Raw genomic sequence first — 11928 nt, 5'->3', positions numbered from 1 at the left:
ATTCCTGCTCTCCTTGGAGCGATAAACTTATCTTCAGAACTTTTTTTAATTGCTTCTTTCCATATTGTTTAGGTCTATCCCTTTTTCATCTTGATCTTTTGACATTAATTTTTTCCGCCAATCGAATATGCATAGTTTCTATCCTTTATTGTAGATATTCAAATAAAAAAATATTTTTGCTTGCGCTGTTTTTAATAGATGTCAGTCCAACTCTTCTGATGTAAGCATTCTTTAATATATCCCTATTCCCTACAAGTTTCTCCACACATTAATACTCAATTTAGGAATAAATAAGGCGGTAAAAGTGGTTTCTATTTTCTTGGTTAGATCTCTTTCACATGGTTTGGGATTAGGAAACTTAAAACTAAGAATTATAAGGTTTTTTAAATCAATATTAATCCATCCTATTTAGATATTTGGTGTGGAATGGAAAGAGAATTATAAGGTTTGTTAAATCAATGTTAATCCATCCTACTTAGATATTTGGTGTTGAATGGAAAGAGTCTAATTTTGAGATCCATAATATAATTAATACTTTGGGAAAGATTGGATTAAGTTCAGACTTTATTTGTCCAATAAGCTTTAATAATCGGAAAATTGAAAAAAATAATTTTGTTTTCCTAGAATGGATACTTAGTCTAATATAATATTGAATCAATCAATATTGATTCTCTCTCAATTTAATCATATTGAGATTGTTGTTTGGCTAAGATGAGAAATCATATGATTGTTTTTACTCAGAGCTGATAAATTACAAATTTTTTGTTGGTGAATAAATTATTGCATGAGAAGGTTTATCTATTTTTTTTTTATTTTTTGAATTTTCTACTCTATTTGTGCTTGGAAGGAAATCAAGGAAATTGCCTCTTATCATTTAAAATACCTCATTAGTTATTTTGCGAAATAAATGCAATGTAGGAGTAATATACTGTATTTGAAATACTTTGAAGTTGTTTGGTTCATTGTAAAATAAATGGACAACTTCACTTTTTATTCGTTTGGTTTGAAGTAAAATGAAAACAAAATATTTCAATGTAAAAATTAATGTCTGGGTGGCAGGGCAGCAGTGGCAGCAACACTTTATATTGAGGTGTGAATTTGGAAATTGGCCAAATCAAATGACTTTCAAATACAAAGAAAATGAACTATGGATTGAATTTCAAATACATTTTTATTTTACATTGAATTTCAAATTCTTCCAAACAAACAATTCAATTTCCAAATTCCTTGTATTAGAAATTGACACATGGGTTTTCTCCTTCCTCTTCCCTACTTCCCTTTTCCCCTCCTTTCCCTTTTTCCTCCTTTCCGTTTTCCTTTCTTTCTTTCTTATTTTCTTTTCTAGCATTTTCTTATTTTAAATCTTTCCTAAAAATGAAATATGATTTTTATTCTTCCTTCTTATTTTAAAATCCTTTCTTATTTTATATTGTTTCCTATTTTAAAATCTTTCCTAAAATCTAAAATTATGATTATTTTATTCTCACTTTTTATTTTAAATCATTTCCTATTTTAAATTCTTTCCTAAAATCTAAAGACATGATTATATTTTAAATTCTTTCAAATTGTCTAGCAAAATATGCTCTTATTGTTTAGTGCATTGTTAATATTATTTCTTTTTCTTATTTCTTATATTTAATATATCAAGCACCGGAATGTATTCATTAAAGCACACAAACAAAATTAAGTACATAAATTTTAGAATTATATAAACAAAATGAACTATTTTTTCTTGTTCAACTTTACAATTTAGTATTCCTGAGTATAGTTATAATCAAGGTAGAAATATTTGATGCTTTCAATTGAAGAGATTGTTTAGAGAGGAACTTGGGGAGATTTAAGTTATTACAAATTATCTCTTATGATGACAACTGCTTATACCAATTTGAGAGGGTGAAGCACTAAATTAACAAAAGACTTTTTTAATATCTAGTTTTTAGAGCTGTCATCAGTATATTTGGGGTAAATGCGTTCTTAGTAAAAAATGGTGATAATAATATTCACCCAAAATTTTTCATGTAAAAATGTAATTTATTTGTTAGTAATAAAAAAATGTTTTATAGAATTTATATGTGATATTAAAAAAATATATATGTGAGAACTGGTTAGCTCTTTGGTAGACAAAATGTGTAGGACCCTTGGGGTCCTGGGTTTGAGGCATGTCTTGGACAGTATACGGGTGGATCGCAAATGCACTTTGTGATCCATTTTATATATATATATGACAAAATCATTTTATTATTCACATATTAGAGCGTGGAAGATAAGGCCAAGAAAGAAGGTCAAGGACTTGAGGGAGAATGTCATCGCAGAGATGCTGCAATGGAGATGATCGTCTTTATAATGTTACCTGATGCTGCTGATAGAGGAGGAAATGAGTGCCACTACTAATGGGGATGAGCGCTACTACTGCAAGTCGAGTAATGAGTGTGCTTCGATATTAGATATCAATGCTTCAATCTCTACTCTTAGGCCTCTTCCCTCCCTTTATTCTATCTTAATTAACTGCCAATTGAACTTGGGTATGAATGGAACTCAAAAGTTGCGGCAAAACATTAAAGTGCTTCTCACCAATGATGATTTTTAAGTGTTTCGTTTTATTTCTTGGGATTAATTTTATCCTTTACTCATTTTCTATGAAAGTTAATGATGGAAGAGCTTTGCTCGGTTGAATTGACTCTAAAGGAAGTATGTCTTGTTTATGTATGAACGGGCACAAAACATATCTTGAATAACAAGTTCTTAACATAGTGCAAAAAAAAAAAAATGATGGGCTCTTCTTAAATCTTTATAGTCTTTTAGGTACACTTACATGATGATTTAAATATTTTTTTAACTTCTTTTATAAAGTTCTATAACCTAATGTTGTTGCGGGATATTATGGTAAAGGCATTTCATTCTCATTTTCTTTTCTTCATTTCTATGTATAATTATTTGATCTTCATTAAGATCACCTCCCCTTCTTTTTGATCAAATTTTTAAAGATTTTGCTTCACTTGTTACCAAAATTAAAGTCACAGTTCTTTTGAAATTGGAATTTTATGTTTTGTTTTCTCATGATTTTACTGGTTGATGCTCAAATGAATTTTCTTTTTCTTCATGAGTAAAATGGAGTTATCAAAATATTTTGGTCATCTCACAGGCACAACAATTGTTCCAACGTGACGCACAAACTATCACACCAGAGGCCCTTGAAAGTGTGAAGGCTGCACTTGCAAGCAGTGAGAATGAACATAAAGCTGAAACTAAGAAGAAATCTATCCCACGTAAAGCAGCAGGACAGACTTGGGAAGATCCAACATTGGCAGATTGGCCTGAGAGTAAGTTATATTATTGTTTTATTTCAGCACAATATTTTAATCATACCTGCATAGATTGAATGTAGTGAGTTTTGTCATTCTATCATGCTTTTATTTCATATGATAAAACATATTTTGCAATATTTTTATATTATTTTTAAAATTAGGTACACCTACTGTGCAGGCGCATAGAGGATGAGATAGACTATTTTCTCTTCCATTAAGACTTTATGTAAATTGATCAATGAGACCATCAACTTACAGTAGATCTAAGATGAAACCTTTGGAAGTTAGGCTCTGTTGTACTTAAGATAGTTTAAATTTCCTAAGTAGAGTTTAATGTTGGCTCCTTTTGTCAAAATAGGTTTTGTAGAGGTTCTAATCATATTAATTGAGAAGTTAATACCTTAGTTGCTCTAACAAGGAGAGACACAATGTGAGTGCCTTGCAATATATTGGGAATACATGTCAAAAGGTTAGCACCTAAAGTAGAAATAAGGTCTATTTTAAGTGTCTCAAAATAATGGTTCAATGTTATAAAGATAGCAATGTTATGCCAACGATGTTATTCAAATGACATTGCTTTCCAATATCTACTAAATAATTTTATAATTTTTTTTTTGTTTTTTGTTGTTTTTTTTTTTTTGCTATCTTGACAACGTGATGCTATCCAAAAGGATCAATAGAGATTATTATATTTTCTTTGGTGTCATTTGTTTTGAACATAACATTAGTTTAACTTCTAGATGTCTATCGATTTGGTTAAGACTGGCATCTAATGGCATAAAAGTGGGACTTAAATGTTGTTTATGATATTGTTATTTAAAGATGTTAGTGAAACAACCAACAACCATCTCTTAGTAATATGGCAATACATAACATATATCTTTGAAACAAATACCACCCTTTTAGTTGAATAACTCCCCCCTCCCTTTATATAGCACAAATAAGTTTCACATTAGAAACTAGGGTTGTAAACAGAGGTGATCAGAGCAACAAATTGTTTGAGTTTGAGCTCGAGCTCGTTTGTCAAAATGATGTTTTGGTTCAACTCAAGCTTGACGGAAATTTTTTTTTCTAGCTCTGTTTAGGCTTGTATCAAAATATAGTTGTTCAGCTTGGTTTGAGATCGGCTTGTGTCAGTTCATATTATAATTACTGAGCTTTAAATGAGTAACTCAATAAAATAAATAAATTGGAATTAACTAGCCCTACTATTGAGTATTTTGTTAGCTACCCAAACAAGCTTTATTGTGTGAACGACTTATTAGCTAATTCAATGAATTTTATCCAGCCTATTGATGAGACAACCTATCGAGCAACTTATTAACTAATTATTAATGAGTAGTTTATTGAGCTTAAAAAATGCGGTTTTAAATGAATGAACTTGTAAATGAGTAGTTTTACAAGCTTGATAGTTTTTTCAGTTGTGTTCAGGCTTGATTTGTATCAAAATATAGTTTTTCAAGCTTGGTTTGAGCTCGGCTTGTGTTCAATTCACATTATATTTATTGAGCTTTAAATGAGTAGCTCGATAAAAAAATAAATGGGAATTAACTCAAGCGCTGCTATTGAGCATTTTGTTAGCTACCCGAACAAGCTTTATTGAGCTTAATCATGTGCACAAATCTTATATTACCTATTAATGAGACAACCTATCGAGCAACTTATTAACCAATTGAACAAGTCTTATCAAGCTTATTAATGTGTAGTTTAATGAGCTTAAAAAATGCGGTTTTAATTGAATGAACTTATAAATGAGGAACTAAATCAAACATTTAATTATGCGCAAGCAAGTAGCTTGTGTTCATTAACGTTGAATGGAATTAATTTATAGAAGAATGAACAAAACTAATGTTTTTTAGGCATAATACAAAAACATCTATAATTTTTATTATTTTTTCGTTCACTTCCATTGCAAGATTATTAGCTTTATTTCAGCTGATACCCTCCTTTACAATACTCATATCCACCGGCTAGCAGATGAATCTGTAAAACATACAAGAAATAAATTTATAAAGCTAGAGATGCCCTGAATAATGGCAAACTGTATTGGTGAATGGGGTCAAAGGCACATTTACTGAGTATGATCTACCACCATGTTTTCTTAGAATTTAACAAACGTTGCTTATCATATCCAGTTAATAGAGAAGGCGGTTCTGTAAACTGTGCTGATTAAGGTATGAATAGCTATGATAATTAATTTCTGCATTTAAGAAATTTTGAGATCTAACAAAATCGTCATAGATATAATTATTTTATAACTTGTAAAAACATGTAAGGATCATGAGCATATTGTTCATCGCAGTCCAAATAGTTCAAATGGTGCATTTGGTCTTGGTAAAATACATTAAGTTCAAGAAAGCAGCATACCACAAGCGTTCAAAATTTGAGAACTTAAAGTGAACCAAATTCCCATAAAAAAAAAAAAAAAAAAAAAAAAACAGAAGAAATAAAAAAAGGAAAAAAATCACTAATAGGATTTCTGTGCGCGTTGTTTTAGTCTTACCACTGCTTAAAAAAAAAGCTTAAAAGATGGAGTTGGCTAATATCAGTATGAATTGTCTCGTCATAAAAACTGTCAAATGACATGCAGCATTCAAAGCTATTTTTTCAAAGTATGATTGAGCTACCACAACAGAAAAGCGCCACAGTTAAATATTTTAAATAGTGAGGTGTCAAAGATATGCCAATTAATAAGAAGAGAGCAAACTCGATCACGCAAACCAGGCCACAGTAAAAATTATTTAAAAGCTAATAGACACCTCCAAAACATGTGATTCGCTTGCCTCCTGATCCTCCGACATGGAGTTGATCCCTAACCTCCCAAGAAATAAAAGCCTGTAAAAGCTACAGATGTTATAGAAGTTTTATTTTAAATTACCCACTGAAGATTACTTAATCCTGATCTGTGATGCTACCTACCCTTTCACTTGAGCCCAGAAACTACAACCATTTTCTGCACCCTTTTGGGCTTGGACTTCTGCAATAACTGGGTGGGCCTGAATCGAAAACAGACTCAATTAACAATTGCTCTGCAAGAAAACTGAGCAAGTTGGTCATAGATAGATGTACAATACACCTTGCCATACACTGACACACCTTGAGGGAGGACTGAGTCCGTGAAATGTTGCTGGTCAAGCTAATGCAGATCTTGGCTGAAGAACAATTGACCTTTCATTTTGTCGGGTGTGCTAGTTTGATGGCCTTTTAAATCCATATGAACATATCATGGTAACTTTTCTGATAATAGTGAAAAGGAATACACTTAAGTAAAAGGAGAGCACTGAGAGGAATCAAACCAGCTTGCTGAACAAAATGAATAATGAACCAAAGGAACCTTTTTTTACTGCAAATCTTATAGGGAGGAGTGGCTTGCCTACCAGGGAATCTCCAATAAGCGAAAGTTAGAAAGGATAGTCATTGCAAAAGATCGAATCTCATCAGATTTTGAAACTAAACTACATAGCAAACTTGTACTTCCAGAGTATCATTTCATGGCATTTTTCATTAAAAGAAATAAAATATCATAATGATCATCAACTACAAGCAGATTGCAAACATGTGGATTGTCACGGAAAGATCCTATTAATATGCTTACATGATTACATAGAATACTAAGAGGGTGTTTGGCTGCAATCAGTATTTAAGTTAAATAGAATTTGGTAAATTTGGTAAATCCAAATTTATCAAATCCAAATGCTGTTAAATTCAGAATAGTGTTTGGTTCAGTTAAGGTTAAATCCAATTAAATTAATTTGATGTGATTGGCGTAAATTCATTTGACTTGTTTTCTTCCTAAGCTAAATCTGTTAAATCCACCTAATAGTTGGATTTAGATTTTTTTTAAATGACTCTGTTTGGCGTAGCTGCAGCTTCTCAGCTTTTCAACTGCAACTGTATTGTCCCAGGAATCTGTTGCGGGGAAGCTGCTGCGGAGAAACTGACTGTCTGTTTGGTGCAACTATGTGAAAACAGCTGTGATGCAGCTGTGTCTGAAAAAATGACTATTCTGCCCCTATTTAGTGAAACTGTTTAAAATAGAATAATGACAGCGAAATATTTGATAATTCAAAAGCTGAAATTCACTTCAAAATATAACAAAAGTTCGAATACATCACTCACTTAGCAACGAGTATCAAAAGTGCTAAGAAAAAGACAAAAACTAATAAAATTATAAGTAAACTAATAATGATATTGTCTTTAACATGAAGGCGATGAATGTCCCCTCCTAAACTGTCCTCCAATAATGCTATCAATTCGTGATCACTTCCAGCTGTGGAATCGAATTGACTGTCAGTCCACCGGATGAAGTCACAATGTTCTGCGAGTCTCCAGGGGCATCTGTAAAAGTGTTGACCGTAGCTGTGGACCTGCCGTGACTTCAGAAAGGAAGTCTATAGTCCGCAGTAGCATATCATTCTACGGGATGTCCTAGAATATCTGGAACCATCTTTCATGAAAGCAACGAAATAACATCCATTAGTCAATTATTTCAAACGGGAGAATATTTGAAAAAAGTTTAAAACGAGAAGAAAACGTATCGGAATAAATGCAAGAGAAAACATCAATTTTTACACATAATATTATGTTAGTGATGTGAATCCAAATATAAATCATAAATTCCATTGCACCGTATAAACTTTATATGCAAAACTATAGTTGGAATACTACTAACAAGCAACAACGTGACAAAGAACAAATACACAACTTCTCATTACAGAGCAAAGCCAATTTTCATAACACTTTAAAATTATCTTTCAAACAAACACAGAAAGCTCAATCAAACAATCCATTCAGGTGGTATGTATGTAAATGCTCCCGTTTCAGCATCCCCATGATAATTTACACGATCCCTAAACAAGTTGACAATGGAAATTACACCCACATAAAACAAAATATCAGACGAAACAGAAAGCTTAAAGATTCAGCTCCCATATAAGAAAAGTTTAAAGATTCAACTTGAGATGGTATTCGAATGCTTCTGCAGGCACTTGTTGATTTTCTTCGGCACTGTGGAAGTTAACATCAGTTCGAGACGGATGCCCCCTAATATAATTGTGTAGCGCCATCGTTGCTATCACAATTGTACCTGTTTTTGGAAACGGTAACGTGACATATCACATAGTATCACCCATTTTTTCTTCCAAACGCCAAACGTCCTCTCAATTACACATCACGAGGAATGTATTTTGTTAAATACTTCCTTTCGACCTCGCGTAACATTGCAGGCTCGTTCGAAATCATGTCTATGATATCTGATGTCAGGATAGGATTTCAGATACCCTCGCTGTAAAGGGTAGCCGACATTGATCAAATAATACTTTCCTGTAAAGTATCGCATCTTCAGTTCTACATATAGAAAAAATAATCCAAGGATTATGGGAAGCAATGTACCGTGCGGAGGGTGGGCAAAGTTGTAATGAGGATTCCTTGTAACACTCTTAAAAATTTTGCTGTCGTGCGCACTACCCTCCCAACCGGTTTTGATGAAAGTAAAACACATGTTGAAATCAACCACTGCCATGACATTTTGGGTGGGGACTCCACAACGCCCGATAAATGCAACTTTCTCATCGTTTGTAATTCTTGTATCAACGTGTGTGCCATCTATTGCACCGATGCAATCCTAAACAGAACCCTCCTGTTATGTTATTTCCTTTGCTCATATATAAATTTCTAAATTTGAAATTTTTATCCCTACCTTAAAGAGCGACATGTAACGTGTATCTCGTTGAATCTCCGTAGGTATTTGTGTGAAAGTTGAATCTGTTGGTTTTATGACTTTTGTCGAGAGGTTGACAAGAGCACTCAAACCCACGGTGAAGTATCTGCTTATGGTTTCCAATGAGTGTTGAAATCTTTTCATTGCACCGCGTACGGACTCTTTTTGTGACAATATGTACAGAATAATCGGTAAGACCTCATGTTCAGCCGTTCTAGATGACTCATGGAGACCATGAAATCGAGTTAGTTCCGCTAGTAGATCGGTAAACACATCCTACATCATTCAGAACATGTTCCTGAATCTGATTGGATGACCAATAAGCATTTCTCCAACCCATTTGTTTCCGACGTAAGATGATGTGTAGCATGGAGAGCGATCAATGTAAGTATTGTAATATTGAACGATCAGTTGAATTGTTCCCAGTCCATGCTAATAAACATTTTGTTAGTGTTACCATAATGAGACAAAACTTATTAAATCCAACAAGAATAACGTCTCAAGCAAAAGCATTAGATAAGATTAAGGGCGTTCGAATAAAAAACATGCGTGCAATTAAAAATTACAATATTACTGTTAAATGTTTCAACGAAATAGTACTGAAATAAATAAGTTTCTCAACAAACTACTAAGTAAAAGTCATAATCCCTCATTTCTCCCTACGAGCATAGAAATGACGCAGATACACCACCCGCCGATCTATTGAAATCGCTTTGTAGAAATCTCTATGGACTGAATCTTGAAGTAGCTTTACAACAAAAAAGTATAGATCGAAGTCCTCAGCAATGTCTGGATTTTCTTCCAGAATTTGAACAACCTCGGTACTTGAGGCTCTTTGAACTTTATTGGGGGCGTTGTTGGAAGAGTCAATCAGGTATGATATATGATTTTTGATAGAGGAAGTTCCACACTTTTTCTTACTCTCCACACGAGAGCGCTTAGGCCGGTTGGTTGACTGGATTTCGGGGAATCCTTGGCTGTGAAATTCTGGTGAATCAGCTGATAGGCTAACAACATTTTCTTGTGTATTACCAAACCCTGTCTTGCTTGGAGCGCATGTATATTTGTCTGTTGCGACAACACCCCCAAACATTCAGTCTAATTTCTCCTCGAATTCGGGTTCAAGTCCACAAAACTTGAACTTTTTGGTTGCGGGAACCACCTGCATATAAAAATCATCAAACCTTTCAGTTCGTATGAAAAAAAGTGAAATGACTCCAATTAAACTAGTTAAAAAATTCGTTACCGCAAGTCTTTCTGCCATCACTCTTCTGGGGCATCAATAATACGCTTCACCAGGTCCCAACCCAAATCTGTTGAGCATCTTTTCAAATCCTTTCAAAATTTTCAATTCTTTTTCAGTTGATCCCACTTGTTTTTTATTTGCAGCTTGTCGTACTCTCTATCCGTATATTCCTTGAAATTCTTAATAATATTCTGTCACCCTTCCTTGTTGAAAAGGGTGGTCGGTCTATTGTCTAATTCAATTTCCCTAAGGCAAAGGTCGCATAATATTAATTTTATTTCTTTTTCCCACAATGTCGGTGTACGAGACTCTTTGGACTTATTGACTATTTTATTACTATGATAAAACAAAACAATGATCAGGAATAGTAATACAATTTAGAAAATTAGACAGAGCGTGATATAAATCAAATAATATGATAAACAACTTATAATAATGTTATAAAATACATGACATGCAAATCATATAAGAATATAACAGAATAGACTGCAAACTAGAAATTTATATTTAACAATTCTCAAATATAAAAAATTTTCTAGAAACAGTAATTTTGATTTCAACGATACCTCAAAAATATATTTCCATTTTTAGTAATAATGATGATGCTCAAATAAAGTCAAACTTGCTTAAGTACATATCATTTGAAATTCAACAAAGGAAAATATCACTTCAAAATGTAGGATATATTTTTCATAGTTGACTCAACACCATTTGCTAAATAGAACATTATGTTCGCATTGCTACACATGAGCACAAACAAAAGGTTCACATACAAAATCATGCTTAGATAGTAATAGACATGCATATGCAATTACTTATCAAAAACTATTTTGATATTTCATAAATATTAATCCTTTGCCAGAGAAGCAGAAAATGCAATTAAGGAAAACAGAAAAATACTCTACAAGCTTTCTCTGAAGGAATGAGATAGAGAAGTGAAGAGGAAAACAACATTGAGCCAGGAATGTGATAAGAATAAAGATTCAAAACCTTAAGGAATATGAAATTAACGGAAAAAAAGAGAAAAAAAACCATATACCTGCGAGATCGCCAAAGAAGCCAAAGGAGGCCAAGAACGCGGGAGGAAGAAGGATTCAGAACTGTTAAGGGAGAATCAACGTTTGTTATCTATAAAATGGAGAAGAAAAAAAAAAGAATATGCATACCTGCAAGATGTCCGAAGAAGAAGAACCTTAGGGTAGGACGGGGGAAGGCAGCGAAGTCCTGAAGAAGGAAACACTGTTGGAGGAAGTTTTTTGGTGCGCAGGAGGAGGCGATAGATCTCAGTGCGTAGGAGGAGGCGATGGTTCTCGTTGCGCGCGGCTAGGGCAAGGAAGCGTTTCGTGGAAGGGGGTATGCGGGAGGGGGCAAAACGATAATATTCACTTCAGAACGCGGGCAACTGGGTATAACCCGCGGCCCAGCTTTCAGTTGAAGACTGAATTCTTCGACGCCAGGCCGCCACCGCCACGCCAAGTGTAGGAAATGTTTGACACGATTTTTTTGTCGCGTCGTGACCCGTGACCGCTATTTTTTTTAACGTTTGGCGCGGCGGTGGCGACCTGACGTCGAAGAATTTGACTGAAAGCCGGGTTGCGGGTTATACCCATCTGCTCGCCTTCTGAAGTGAATATTATCGCTTTGCCCCCTCCTGCATA

The 11928-nt window shown here is 33.8% G+C and overlaps 1 protein-coding gene across 5 annotated transcripts in view; it reads left to right on the top strand.

The window, feature by feature from the left end:
* The window catches only part of LOC110021953 (RNA-binding protein 42), a 55542-nt gene that overhangs the window by 1333 nt on the left and 42281 nt on the right, over positions 1-11928 (top strand). For all 5 annotated transcript variants that reach the window (XM_020720686.1, XM_020720685.1, XM_020720688.1 and 2 more), the window contains one exon: positions 3143-3320. In XM_020720686.1, the coding sequence (XP_020576345.1) occupies positions 3143-3320 (178 nt within the window). The remainder of the gene's footprint in view (positions 1-3142; positions 3321-11928) is intronic.

This window comes from Phalaenopsis equestris, unplaced genomic scaffold (genome assembly GCF_001263595.1).
Source record: "Phalaenopsis equestris unplaced genomic scaffold, ASM126359v1 Scaffold000153, whole genome shotgun sequence".
NCBI classification, from domain to species: Eukaryota; Viridiplantae; Streptophyta; class Magnoliopsida; order Asparagales; family Orchidaceae; genus Phalaenopsis; species Phalaenopsis equestris.
This window is presented reverse-complemented; position numbering and strand designations above follow the sequence as displayed.